The sequence below is a fragment of the Furipterus horrens genome, unplaced genomic scaffold (genome assembly GCF_987537825.1).
Source record: "Furipterus horrens unplaced genomic scaffold, mFurHor1.1.pri manual_scaffold_5, whole genome shotgun sequence".
NCBI lineage: Eukaryota > Metazoa > Chordata > Mammalia > Chiroptera > Furipteridae > Furipterus > Furipterus horrens.
The window spans coordinates 163,052,362-163,067,864 of NW_028327175.1; the positions used below are offsets into that span (position 1 = coordinate 163,052,362).

The window sequence follows — 15,503 nt, forward strand, 5'->3', positions numbered from 1 at the left end:
ATTTTTGTGTCTAGGTTCATCAGTATTATTTGTATACTCTTCTTGGGATGGACTTATCTGATTTTTATATCATGATGATAAGTATTCTCAGTCTTCAATAATGGAAGTATTCCCTCTTCTATTTTCTATGCTTGTGGTCATAAGAGGGTAGGACTGGAGTGTCTTTGTGAGAGGTTTTTAATTACACATTTGATGTCCACAGGAGATATAAGGCTATTCATATTTTCTCTTTCTTTCTGAGTAAGCTTTGTATGTCTGTCAAGGTATTTACACTTCATCTAAGTTGTAGAATTTGTTGATATTAAGTTGTTAAAAAGTTTCCCTTATTATCTTTATCTATATCTAATATCTGTAAGATTAGCAGTAGTGTCCCTTTTCATTCCTGATATTGGTACAATGTATCTTCTTTTGTTCTAATCAAATTTATGAATTTAATTGATCTTTTCAAAGAATCTCCTATTGGTCTCATTAATTTTCTCTATTCTTGGCTATTCTTCATTGCAGTGATTTCTATTCAGGCCTTTATTATTTTAGGGCTCTCTCTGTCATTGAATTGATGGAAGAAATAACTTACCTATGCTTTTCATCATTACAACCTGAAAACATTTCCAAAGTACAGGGACTGGCTTAGCTCCACACTACCATGGAAAGTTTTTACTAAAGTGGTACTTAATACTTATTAAGGTAGTCCCTGCAGACCTATTTTCTCCATGTACAAGATCTTAGGTCCTCAACAAAGGATTTACAGCAGCATTCTCTGAAGACTATCAAGTTATATCTGGGAGGCTGAAACACCTTCTGAATATGTAGCAGTTGGGAGGACAGGTTCCACCATGCTAAAACAGGTCAGTAGCTCACTGATTGGGATGTAATCTGTGCTCTCAAAATTGAGGTGCTGAGTGAGAAGAAATCTATTGCTAAGCCCCACAGAGATAGCTCCTACCAGAGAAAAAAATCCTCCTGATCCACATATCCTTCTATTTCTTACAAGAAATTCAGCTGATCATCTATAGGACCACCATGGTATATGCAGTCTATCATTGAGCAAAGCATTGCTATGCAGCACATGACTGTATAACATATTATTGAAAATAATAAAAAGACATGAGTAGTATGAGGACTTGGAGGAAAACGGTAACACTGTCATTATTGGCAGATGATAATGATAATCATACTCAAGTAAAAAATATATATAATTAATAATTTATTAGAATCAATGAGTTAAACGAGATTATCACATACAAGTTAAGTCTAAAACCAATAATATACCATAGGATAAAGCTAAGATAACAGTCTGGGTAAATACAGTTCACCTACTCACACAGTCACATCAAAATTACAACTAAACTACAGAATAACCATTATTTGGAACTGCCAGAAATTGAGCTAAATGTAAGTCCTATAACTGTGGAATTAAAGAAGGAACCACATCAAGACTGGTAGGAGGGGTGGAGACACAGAATGGGCTGGGCCCACACCCATGTGTGGCAGATAGAAATATGGAGGGCCATCTTGGGAGCAAGGGGTCCCAGCCCCACAACAGACCCCACCCCAGCCCAGGATTCCAGTGCCAGGAAGATAAGTCCCCGAAAATTCTGGCTGTAGATACCAGTGGGATTGAGGCTGTGGAAGAGAGAAACTGCTGGATTCCCTGGCAGTTCCTCTTAAAGGGCCCATACATGGACTGACTCAGAGTCACTCCCTCTGAGCTCCAACACTGGGGCAGCAGCCTGAAAGGCACCAGAGGCAGATAGGGACAAACTGAAGTGTTTAGCATCAGGGCGAGAGCTGGAGGGAAGCTTTCTCGCAGACAAAACTGCTGGCAGAGGCTATTGTTCCTTTTCTGAAACCTGCCCCCACCCCACAGAGAAGGCAGACAGGCTCACACTGGTGATTCCCTGATGCTCCGCCCCACCTAACTTTCAGGCCCACCTGAGTTGTTTCCTGTGGCTTTTTCATACAAATGGCCTATTTGGCTCATGCTTCAGATTGTCTTAAATCCTCTCAAAAAAGCAGCATCTGGCCCCAGTAAGCCCTGTACCTCTTCCTAAGTGGCCCCAGGCCTGGCACTAGCAGCAACAGGCCTTGGTTTACAGCATACCTTGCTGGGGGACCTCCATGCACAACACAATTAGCAGCCATCTGCAGATCATTTTGTAGCTTATGCTAGGTGGCCATAGACAGAACACAGGTGGTGGCTGACCTTGGCCTGCACCTCCAAGGAAGCCCCAGAACTTGTGCACCCAATGGACAGCTATAGACCACATCACAGCACCACCACCCAACCACCTCCACAAGTGTCACATTCAAGTGGTGGACTCAGCGGGCACCAGAGCCATGATGAAGTAAGTCCTACTTTGGGGAGTGGGCTCCTGCACAGCTGATCCTCCACATTGGTCAGAAGTTAGTGGTCAGTAGTCACAGTCTTTGCAGCTGACTGACCTGGGTAAATCCCTTCTTTTTATCTGCCAACAGCAATCAAGGCTTACCTACAAGAGAGGGTGCACCTTGAGAACCCAGCTTGGGTGACAGGGGAGGTTGGGCCACTAGACCTACAGGACACCTACTATATTAGTTCACTCTACCAAGCCTGGGAGACAAAGTAGCTCTATTTAATACATAGAAGCAAACATAGGAAGGCTGACAAAATGTGGAGACAAAGAAACATGGCCCAAATGAAAGTACAGAATAAAACTCCAGAAAAAAAGTAATCAAAACGGAGACAAGCAAGGTACTTGATACAGAATTTGAAACACTAGTTATTAGGATGCTCAAAAAACTTAGGAGAAGAGCAGATGAACTCAGAGAGAACTACAATAGCATAAAAAAGGACATAGAAACCATAAAAAGGAAACTTTAAGAAATGAAGGATACACTAACTGGAATGAAGAAAAATTTACAGGAATAAGCAGTAGAGTGGATTGAACAAAGAATCAAATAAGCAATTTGGAATATAAGAGAGCAAAGAACACCCAATCAGAACAACAAGAAGAAAAAAGAATAAAAAAAAAAGAGGATAGTGTAAGGAGCCTCTGCGACAGCTATACGCATACCAATATTCACACCATGGGGGTCCTAGAAGGTGAAGAGAGAAAGTAAGAAATTAAAAATCTTTCTTATCACAGTGACCAGAGGGGAGGTGAGAGGGAAATAAGGGGTGAAATACAGGGAAGGGCTTAGTCAAAGAACAGGTATAAATGACCCATGGACATGGACAACCAGAGGGTAGGGATTGACTGTGGAGAGGGGGGTGGGCAGGGCACAGGAGAGCAATGGGGGAACATCAGGAAAACTGTAATAGAGCAAGAATAATAAAAACCTATTTGAAAAAATAATTAAAGAAAACTTCCCTAATTTGTGAAGGAAATAGACATACAAGTTCGGGAAGCACAGAGACTTCCAAACAAAATGAACCCAAAGAATCCCACACCAAGACACATTATAATTAAAATGCCAAATGTTAAAGACAAAGACTGAATCTTAAAAGCAGCAAGAGGAAAGCAGTTATTTACCTACAAGGGAGTTCCATAAGATTGTCAGCTGATTTCTCAAATCCCTTTGCAGGCTAGAAGGGATTGACAAGAAATATTCAAAGTCATGAAAAGCAACAACCTAAAACCAAGATTACCCAGCAAAACTACCATTTAGAATCAAAGGGCAGGTAGAGAGCTTCCCAGACAAGAAAAAGCTAAAGGATTTCACCATCACCAAGCCATTATTATATAAAATATTAAAGGGTTTTCTTTAAAAAGAAGATCAAAAATATGAACAATAGCGCTGTCTGTTGTGGCTCAGTGGATTGGGCGCTGGCCTGCAAACCAAAAGGATGCTGGTTCAATTCCCAGTTGGGGCACATGCCTGGGTTGCAGGCCACATCCCCAGATGGAGTGTGTGAGGGACAACCAATTGATGCCTGTCTTGCACATTGTTGTTTCTCTTCCTCTCTTTTTCCCTTCCTTACCTTCTCTAAAAATAAATAAATAAATCTTTAAAAAATATGAACAGTAAAATGACAATAAATACACAGCTATCAACAATTGAATCTAAAAACAAAACAACAAACTAGCAGAACAGAAACGGAATTATAGATACAGAAAACGTTTTGATGGTTGCCAGGTGGGAGGGGCATTGGGGGAATGGGTAAAAGAGGTGAAGGGATTAAGTAGTACAACTTGGTAGTTAAAGAATAGTAAGGAGATATAAAATAGAGCATAGGAAATAGAGTAGCTAAAGAACACGAAGAACATATATGCATGACCCATGGACAATGGTGTGGGGATTGCCTGAGGGAGTGAGGGGGCTGCTGGGTAGAGGGGGACAAAGGAGAAAAAACTGGGACAACTGTAATAGCATAATCAATAAAATATAATTTAAAAAATAAAAACAATAGGATACAGTGAAATCTAAAATCCATAAAATCAATAGCATATACTAAAAAATGCCAGCAATAAACAGCTAGAAATATAATTAAAATCAGATCCTATTATGATAGCAATGGAATCTATAAAATATCTATGAATTACTTAAACAGAGCCTCATTGAAGAAAATGTTAAAACTTTAAAAGTACATAGAAGATGATGTGAGTAAATGGTGAGATCTTAACATACTTGGATGGAAGCATTTAAATAATATATACATGTTAATTTTCCCTAAATTAATCTATAAATATAATTTAGTCCAAATAAAATTTTCAACTGGATTTTTATGTACTTAATAAACTCACTATAAAATCATATAGATGAATAAAGCCCATGAATAGGTAAGTCAGGTATAAAAACAGCAAGTAAATTAGAGAAGCTGATATACCAGTTATTAAGATATATTACAACAGCAGAGAAATAGAAAGTGTGATATTGTTTTAAGATCAGACAAAAAAAGACAGAATAGAGAGCTCAAAGACATATGTACCTTAAATGTAAGGGGTAAATATGATTGTTTAATTAATGATTTTGACAAAACTAGATTCCTATATGGAAAAAAATAAAATTGGATGCCCACCTAGCATCACATTTGAACAAAATCCTGACAAAGATCTAAATGTAAAATTAACTTGATAAAGTTAATTGAAGAAAATAAGATGAGACAAGAAGAACTATTAAGGCAAAACTTCAAAGACATAAAAGTACAAAGGATAAAGGAACAACATGGTCAACTAATTAAACCCAATTGATATCTATATGCTTAGTGAAATAAGCCAGGCAAAGAAAGCAAAATACCATATGATATCACCTAATACAGGAAACTAAAGAGCAACACAAACAAATGAACTAAATAGGACAAAGAGTAGAATAGTAGTCAGTAGGGGGGAGGCGGGAGGGAGAGAAGGGGGATAAGTAAGGGAAGGGTCTAGTCAAGGAAAGTGTATGAATGACTCATGGACATGGACAACGGGGAGGGATATGATTGTGGGAGAAGGGATGGAATGGGAGGGAGGAGCAATGGGGGAAAAATGGGACAACCGTAATTGAAAAACCAAAAAATAAAATTAAAAAAAAAAGAACATTCAACTCAACAACAGCAGAATATACATTTTTTCCAAGTGTTTATGGAGTATTTATCAAGAAAGGCCATACACTGGATCATAAAACAAATCAAAATAAATGTTAAAGGACTCAAATCATGTGAAGTATGTTTTCTAACCACAATGAAATTAACTTAGAAATAATAAGATTATGGAAAAATTCCCAACTACTTCAAAAGTAAAAAACAAACTGCTAAATAAGCCATGATTCCACCCATTCATGTCCTAAGTATTTATCCAAAAGAAAAGAAAACGTGTCTATACAAATACTTGTAGATGAATAACCATAGCAGCTTTATTTTAATAGTCCCAAAATTGGAAAGACCCAAATATCTATCAATAGGTGAAGAGATAAACATATTATGGTATATTATATAATAGGAAACTATTTAGCAATATAAAGCAATTAACTCCTGGTATAAGCAAAAGTGTGTTTGAATGTCAAAATAATTATACTTATATTTAAAAGTCTGACAAAAAAAGGAGTACATATTGTGCAATTCTATTTAATTCTAGGAAATCTCGAAAATTCTAAATTTTTCTAGAGTAAAATTCTAGAACAGGCAAACTGATCTATGGTGACAGAAGCTAATTGGTGTTTGTCTGGCAATGGGGGCAAGAGAAAAATAATACAAATGGGCACAAGGAAAGTTTGAGGGATTTTGGATATGTTCATTATCTAGATTGTGGTGATACTTTCATAGGTGTGTTCATATGTCAAAACTTATCAAAACTGAACATTTAAATATGTGCAGTTTATGTAATGTGAATTATACCTCAAACTGTTGAAAATATATAATTACAAAATAGCAATATGCAATAACATATAAATAAAATAACATATGCAAGAAACACATAAATAAAAACACACATATTAAACATAGTATAATGACTGATTTCCTAAAGTAAAGAAAAAAAGAATGGCAATGAAGAACAGAGAATAAAAGGGAGTGGACAAATAAATAAATAAATTTAAGACTCACAAGAGAGGGAACTTACCTTTTGGGGAAGATAGTGAAGAGGAAAAACAGAAATTTACTCTGCTAGAATGATACTCCTTTTAGGGATGCACAGAGACAGTAAATTCTCTAAGATGAAAAAACTAAATAGCAACAGTAAAAGCTTCAGACTTTCGATCACATCAATGAGGAAATGTTTTGGAGGGTTCTTCCCTGGTATCCCTGGAACAACTCAAATATCCACCTGTTCATTTCAGAAATATTTATTGAGTACCTACTATGTTACTGGTTCTATTCATAATTTTTTCTTATAGTCTCTAATCATCTCCATTCCTTGGTCCTACCTGCTGGGGCTTCCACCATGATTGCTATTAAAGGAAGAACCATTAGTCATTCCCCAAGGACCAAAACTGGATTCTATTTTCCCACCTTCTTCAACGAACTCTACAGTACCAGTGCTCTTCTGTTTTGTTACTCGTGCCTGAAGCTGTTTGAAGGCCTCATGAAATGCCATCTCCATTCGAATATCATTGTTTTGAATTTCATAGTATAAACCTGAAGAAAGAAAGGTGCTGAAATAAATGTGACTAATTTGCCACCATCATCTACTGAAGAATTGTAATATTTCACTTACATTTTCCATGTTTTTACCAAAGTTTAAGAACTGCATGAAGAGCCATTAAAGCCAGGCAAAGAAAGCAAAATACCATATGATATCACCTAATACAGGAAACTAAAGAACAACACAAACAAATGAACTAAATAGGACAAAGAGTAGAATAGTAGTCAATAGGGGGGAGGGGAGAGGGGGAGGGAGAGAAGGGGGATAAGTAAGGGAAGGTTCTAGTCAAGGGACGTGTATAAATGACTCATGGACATGGACAACGGGGAGGGATATGATTGTGGGAGAAGGGGTGGGCTGGGTGGGGGGAGCAATGGGGAAAAAATGGGACAACTATAATTGAAAAACCAAAAAATAAAAAATAAAATAAAGAGTGGAAAGACAAAGGAGAGTCTTATAATGTAATAAAAACACATTCAGAGCACAGGAAAATATACCAAGTAAAGTCCAGGCTACAACATTGGTTGGTTCCAAGCAAGTAGCATCCTCAAAGAAAATTTCTGCCTGCTCATAGTTTTCCAACAGGACAGCCAGGACACCGCACAGCAACAAGCTGAGAAAAGATCACCAACATGATTAATAGCATGGCCCCAAGCCACAGTCATGGAGTCAAGACAACTTCATATAGAAGCTTATGTGCTCCTACTCATTCTCCATTTCCCTTCACCTGTGGATATGATTCTGGTTGAGGGAAAGGGCTTTCCGAAAACACTCCTGTGCTTTGATGTTGTCCTCAGTTAAAAGGCAGAAGGCACCATAGTCTAGCCAGTGTTCCAGGTTCTGGGGCTCACGAACCAGCCTCTACAACATGAAGTATCAGCAGAACCAAGGTTATTGTAACATTGTATCATATGTTTAATGTACATGACATCACACAGAAGCACTCCATAAATACTATAAGATCTATGAAAGCAGAAACTATGACTTCCTTTTTTGCTTACCACTGAATCTGAATGCATAGTACAGTCAACGTTCTGGCTTATAGTCAAGTCAATAAATATTTATTTAAAATAATCTAAAACTTGACTGTTTTCTGGTGTTAGTGTTCTGGTCACTATAAGCTCATTCAATTACTTAGAAAGCTAATGACTAATTTTTATGGTTCATATTAAAGATTCATATATATTCATTTGTCATAATCTTAATTGGCAAATATAAGTTTACCTACAAATACGCAAAAAAAGCACCTCATAATAAATGAAAACTAAAAATATTGCTGAAAGAAGTTAAAACAGACATAAATAAAGTACACTCCACATCCATAAATTAAAAGACTTTATGTTAAGATGTTCATACTGACTTCCGGCCAAGATGGAGGAGTAGACAAACATGTTGCATCTCCCTCCACAACTAAGAAGGAATATAACTGCCTCAAAACTAGAAACAACTAGACGTTCCAGAAAATCAAACTGCATGGAAGTCTAGCAAACAAAGATACTCCGAAGAAATACTCATCCAGATAGGTAGGAGGGGCAGAGCCGGGGCAGAGAGGACGCGGTGTGGTGGCTGCAGCAGCAGTGGTGGTGGTGGTGGTGGCGGCAGCAGCAGGCCAGCAGAAAACGCCTGTATTTAAGGGGAGGCAAGAAGCTCCTGGGGAGCACCCCCGGCTACAGACCAGACCCATCAGCTTGCAATTCCAAAGCCAGGAAGGCAGACCCCCATTGCCTTGGACTGTGAGGCCCAGTGGGGGTGGGGACGGAGGAGGAGGCTCTCAGTCTCTCAGCAGAGAGTGAACGGCAGGAATCCATCTTGGACCCCCACCTCCGCAGAAAACGCCCGGTTGTGATGAGTGCACAGGGCTCCACCCCATATAGCATAGGAGGTGTGACAGCCCTGAACAGGAAGCAAATTTAAACACAAAACTGTTCAGGATGGCACAGATCATGATAGAGATCCCAGTGACACAGCTGACCAGAGAGCAAATATATGATCTATCGGACCAGCAGATAGGAAATCTTTCGGAGGCACAGTTCAGAGCTTTGGTTATAAGAAAGCTTATAGACCTAACAGCAGATCTTAAACAAGACAGGGAAGGAATGAAGGCTAGTCCTGCTGAAATGAACAAAGACACATACGAAACTAGTGGTGAGGGAAAGAAAACCAGGGATCAAATCAACAAATCGAAACATAGAGAAGGAACAAACAGTCACCCAGTGCAGAAAGAGGAAGCAAGAAGTGAGGAAAATGAGGAGAGGCTCAGAAACTTATCGGACAGCTAGAAGCGGGCCAACATCCAAATCATAGCGTTGCCAGAAGGTAAAGGAGAAGAACTAGAAATGGAAAAATCATGTGAAAAAATAATGAAGCAGAACTTCCCTAACTTGGGGAAGGAAATAGAATTACAGGTCCAGGAAGCATGGAGAGTTCCAAAAAAACTGGGCCCAGGGAGAACCACACCAAGACACATTATAATCAAAATGTCAAAAATTAAGGATAAAGAGAATCTTAAAAGCAGCAAGAGGGAAGAAGAGAATTACATACAAAGAGGTCCCAATAAGACTATCAGTTGATTTCTCAAAAGAAACTGCAGGCAAGAAGGGACTGGCAAGAAATATTCAAAGTAATGAAAAGCAAAAACCTACAACCATGATTACTCTGTCCAGCAAAGCTGTCATTCAGAATAGAAGGGCAGAGAAAGTGCTTCCAGGACAAAGTAAAACTGAAGGAGTTCATCAGATCCAAACCACTGTTATATGAAATGTTAAAGGGACTTGTTTAGGAGAAAGAGGATCAAAACTATGAACATTAGAGGGACTTCCGGCCAAGATGGAGGCTTAGACGGACACGCTAGGTCTCCCTCTACAACTATAGTGGAATACAACTACTTCAAAACAAAGGATAACTAGAAATTCCAGAAAATAAAGCTACACGGAAGCCCAACATATGAAGTTATAAACCAGCGGTGCCATTTGGGCAGGTAAGAGTTAAAGAAGGCAAAGCTGCTTGCGGAGCGGCGGGGCGGGGCGGCGAAAAATCCTGGAGGCTTTCAAGCCCCTGGCGTGCGCGACTCCAATCAAGCCCCTGGCCTGCGCGACTCCTGCGCGACTCCGGCGCGACTCCGGCGCGACTCCGGCGCTGGGGAGAAGCCGCAGCATCGCCTTGAACAGTGAGGCCCAGGGGGGCGGGAGGACGGATCCCGGTCTCCTAGCTGAATAACTGTGTGAATCCATCTTGGACCCCCGCCCCCACAGAAAGCACCACAGGGCTGCGAAATAGGTCGCGCGCCTGCCGGTCGCTGATTTGTGACGCGTACGCAGGCACTGCCCCCTGCTCCCGACAGCCAGCCCAGGAAAACAAAACGCATCTGTCAAAATGAGGCAGGCAACTTTAGAAATACCGGTAACACAACTCACCAGACAGCAGATAGAGAACCTGACAGATGAACAGATAAGAAACCTGTCAGAGGCTCAGTTCTGGGCCATTGTTAGCAGGTGGCTTACAGAATTCACAAAAGAGCAGGAAAAAGATATGAAAGAAGCGAAAAACTTTCATAACGAAAGGAACAAAACCACATATGAGACAGATGGTGAGGAATCCAGAGTCCATTTCAACAAACTGGAATATGGAGAAGAAACTAGCAGTCAACCAATGCAGCGAGAGGAAATGGCAAGCAACAATGAGAGGATCAGAAACCTCTGGGACAGCTATAAAAGGCCCAACATAAGAATCATCGGTTTGCCAGAGAATGAGGAAGATGAACTAGAACTTGAAAAATTGAGTGAAAATATAATAAAGGAGAACTTCCCAGACTTGGGGAAGGGAATAGACTTGCAGGTCCAAGAAGCAAGGAGAGTTCCCAAGAGACTGGACCCAGGGAGAACCACTCCAAGACACATTATAATCAAAATGTCAAAAATTAAAGATAAAGAGAGAATCTTAAAAGCAGCAAGAGAGAAGAAAAGAATTATGTACAAAGGGGTCCCAATTAGACTATCAGCTGACTTCTCAAGGGAAACCCTACAGACAAGAAGGAACTGGCAAGAAATATTCAAAGTAATGAAAATCCAAAACCTACAACCACGAATACTCTATCCAGCGAAATTGTCATTCAGAATAGAAGGACAGAGAAAGTGTTTCCAGGACAAAATAAAACTGAAAGAGTTCATTAGATCCAAACCACTGTTATATGAGAAGTTAAAGGGACTGGTTTAAAAAACAGAAGCTAGGGAGATGAAACAAAGGCAAACGAAACAGGCAACGAGAGTGGAAAAGGAACTGTGGGTAAGGGAAATATAGTGGGGGGAGGTCAACAGGGAGGGGGAGTGGGGAGAGGGAGGGAGATGATATAGGAATTGGAGATCATGGTAGGAGGGAATGGAATAGACGGAGAGAGGTTGGGAGGAACTGTAAGCACAACTAATGGACATAATCTAAAAGGGGGGGACAACTGGAGGGAGGGGGCCACCGGGTGGAGGGGAGCAGAGGGAAGGGAAAGTGGCACAAATGTAATATTTTAATCAATAAAACACATTAAATCTTAAAAAAAAAAAAAATAATCAGGTTATAGAGAAGTAGGTACAAACTTATTGATTTATAAATAGTAAGAAAAAGCAAAAAAAAAAAAAAAACTATGAACATTAAAATGAAAACTGTACCACAACCAACCACAGAAGCTAGGGAACCAAAACAGGCAAACTAAGTAGGCAACGAGAGTGTGAAAAGAATTATAGGTATGGGGAACATTATGGGGGAAGGTCAACAGGGAGGGGGAAGGAGAAAAGGGAGGGAGATGATACAGGAATTAAGAAGCATAGTAGGAGGGAGTGGAGTAGATAGGAAGATGTTGAGAAGAACTATATGCACAACCAATGGGCATGGACTAAGCGGGGGTTGGGGGGACAACTGGAGGGAAGGGAGCCACTCCCACTGGGTGAAGGGGAACAAAGGGAAAAGAAATTGGGACAATTATAACAACATAATCAATAAAGCATATTAAAAAATAAAAATAATGAAGGTTTAGACCATTTTTTCATATGTTTATTTAGCTCATGATGCATGTGGTAGGCAGTACTAACAGAATTAGAGAACTCAATTGTCATTCATAACAGTGTAAGGGATCAGTAAGTCATAACACATTGTAAGGGCTCAGCAAATGTTTTCTGAATTTGTTGAATACAGGTTTTATTTTTTAATTGTAAGAAATTAACATTTTTTCTTTTGGTATAGTTTTATGAATTTTAACATTACATGTTACCATCAAAATACAGAACAGCTAAAACCACCCAAGAAGACTTCCTTGTGCTATCTTTTTATAGTTATCTTTTCCCCCACTCAAAACCTTTGGCAACCAGTAATTTGTTATCTATCATTATAGTTTTGTCTTTTCAAGAATATCATATAAATGGAATCATAGTGTGTAACCTTTGACACTGGCTTCTTTCACTTAGTATAATGCCAAGTTCTTGTGTGTCTCAGTTCATTTCTTTTGTTGCTGAGATCTCATTATATGGATAGAACATAGTTTATCTGCTCACACTCTGAAGAATATTTGAGTTTCTTCTGGATTGGGAAGTTATGACTAAAGCTGCTATAAGCATTCATATACACAAGACTTCATTTCTTTAAGGTAAATACCCAGGTATGGGCCAGATGGTACACGCATAAGAAACTGCCAAACTTTTCCAGAGTGGCTGTATCACTGTGCATTTTCTTCAGCAAAGTTTGAGGATTTCGGTTGCTTTTTATCCTCACCAGTACCTGGTATTGTCAGCATTTTTCACTTTACGTTTTCTAGTAAGTATGCAGTGGCACCTCATTCTGGTTTTAATTTGCATTCCCTAATGGCTAATGATGTTGAACACCTTTTCATGTTTTTATTTAATCATACTTAATTTCTTTTTAGTAAAGTGTCTATCCAATTCCTTTGCCCATTTTCATTCAATTGTTCCTTATTGAGTTTTGAGAATTCTTATTATTTTTGAAATAAATTCTTTGTCAGATGTACGTTTTGCATATATTATCTTCCAGTCCTTTTCCTTAACAGTGTCTTTCATAGAACATATGTTTTTAATTTTGATGAAGTTCCCTTTATTATTAAATTTATTATTTTTAGAGAGAGGGGATGGAAGGGAGAAAGAGGATAGAAACATTGATGTGCAAGAGAAACATTAATTGGTTGCCTCTCACATGCCCCCAACAGGGGATCTGGCCCACGACCCAGGCACATGCCCCAACCAGGCATCGAACCTGTGACCTTTCAGTTCACAGGCCAGTGCTCCACCCATGGAGCCACACCAGCCAGTACCATTTGTCAAAGTTTTTTTTTTTTTTTTTTTTTTTGATAGATCATGGTTTGATCTCATGTCTAAGAACTCTTTGCCTAACTCCAAGTCATAAAGATTTTCTCCTCTGTTTTCTGCTAAAAGTTTTATGGTTTTATATTTTACATTCAGATTTATGATCCATTTTTAGTTGATTTTTATACAATGTTTGAGGTTTAGGTAAAGTGTTCATTTCTTTTATATATGATGACCAACTATTCTAACACCATTTCTTAAAAAGACTTTCCTTTCTCCATTGAATTTCTTTTATACCTTTGTCAAAAATACAATAGCCTTATTTGTATGGACCCATTTTTGGACTCCGTTTTATTGATCTATGTGTCCATCCTTTCACTAATCAGGTTGGATTTTAAACAGTCAAGAACTACTATTTATTATACCTATATTGTAAAAATAAGAGTAACAGCAAACAAAGGGAAGAAGTTTATTACCTCTTCATAATATACAGCTGCCATTTCGAAGTTCTCATTGACTTCTGCTTCAAATGCAAAGAGCTGAAGTTGTTCATTACTTTTATGAATGGTTGGGACAGCAGCTTGGACATCATCTGGCATGGTCTTGTCAATATCAAGATGTTAGGCAGACAAAATTAAACAATTACAAGTAAAGAAGTTTTATTAGAATAACCCAGATGTGAGATTCCAGTCATGAGGTCTAAAATGACACAGGTTTCTTACAGTCTTGCTGATACAGTAAGAGAGTGAGAGTGAAGCAAGAGAGAAATATCAAGGGTGAAAGAGAAGCTCAGTTATATAACTACCAGGGAAGTGAGTAAAAATTACTTAGGGCAGAACTGCTCTCCCCAATCCTCAGGGCAGTCAGTATCTCTAACAGTTTCTCTAGTGTACAAGACAAATATTATAATTTTTTAGGTGTCATGACATGAAAAAGACTGACACACACTAACCAAAGTCTTCAAATATCAAGAAAACAGGAGACTAACAGCAAAGCTTTGGAAGCTATATCTATACTTTTAGTGAGATATATAGGCAGACAGACCCTACAAAGACATCATAGAAATGGCCAGAAATGTAGAAGGACACCCCCAAAATAATATATCCTATACACCCACATAGGAAAGCAAGTCTTGTATAATAAGTAACCTCCTGGGTCAGAAACTATGACCAAAGAAGGCCCCCCAAATTCCTTAACTGGAAGTAAAAATGATATCAGTGACTTTAACAAGTAGAGTTGCTAAGGGATATGAGGAATAAAGCTAAATTTGAAATGGACCAAAGAGAACTTCTGATAATGAATTAATGTCTCTGTTCTTTGCTCTTTTAAATTTTGATGATCTTAACATCCAAATCCCTCAAGCAACACACTTCCATGCCAATACCAAAAATACTCTACCTCTTCTATCCCACTACTAGAACCCACATTCAAGCCTGCTGCCCTTTGATCACTTAGTCCCCTTAAAACTGCTTTTTGACTTCATTTCCTTCACTTCCAATATCCATTTTCCAAGTGGATAAGACTAGACTTCATGATCATCCACACATATTCCTCTGTCACCAGCACACTCAAGTCCCAGGCATCCTTCTCCTGCTATTGTCCTGAACACCCCCAAATTAAAACACTCTGACAATGTGACTTCATTTTTAGGTAGAAGTTGGTATCTGGTCCTGAGGAAAACCACATACATACAGATATCCAAGCTGCCACAGATCTTCTGGCACTCAGTCTTAGCAACATATGCCATAAGGCTATGCAGTATCTAATTTTTTTCTCTTTCTTCAAGCTTTTCATTCAACTCATATCCCCTTCACTTTCAGTAAAGATGTTACTTCACAAAGGAAATAGAAATTAGGCAAGAAAGCCTTCAACTTTGAACCCTACACCTAAATTGTTTATTTCTACATCCATCATATCTCTTTCCTTTCAGCCTCAGAGGAAGAGGCATCGCAAACTTCCATGTTTCAAGGTTAATCTTTCTGTCTAAACTCTCAATCCTTACCCTGGGCTTGCCATTGATTATCCTCTTAACTCTATTTTCACATTCTCCAGTCTACTGACTCCTTTTCCCAAGCCTGTGGACATACTAAAGGCTTTTCCATCTTAAAAAAAAAAGCTCTCCGTAATTTCTAGCTACTACTTTCTGACTTCTTCCCTTCATCTT

The 15,503-nt window shown here is 38.8% G+C and overlaps 1 protein-coding gene across 1 annotated transcript in view; it reads right to left on the bottom strand.

Moving 5' to 3' along the window:
• The window catches only part of CFAP70 (cilia and flagella associated protein 70), a 120,837-nt gene that overhangs the window by 39,737 nt on the left and 65,597 nt on the right, over window positions 1–15,503 (bottom strand). Inside the window, 4 exon segments of the mRNA XM_090278202.1 lie at window positions 6,911–7,036; window positions 7,541–7,656; window positions 7,771–7,904; window positions 13,816–13,941. Coding sequence (XP_090134328.1) covers window positions 6,911–7,036; window positions 7,541–7,656; window positions 7,771–7,904; window positions 13,816–13,941 — 502 coding nt within the window.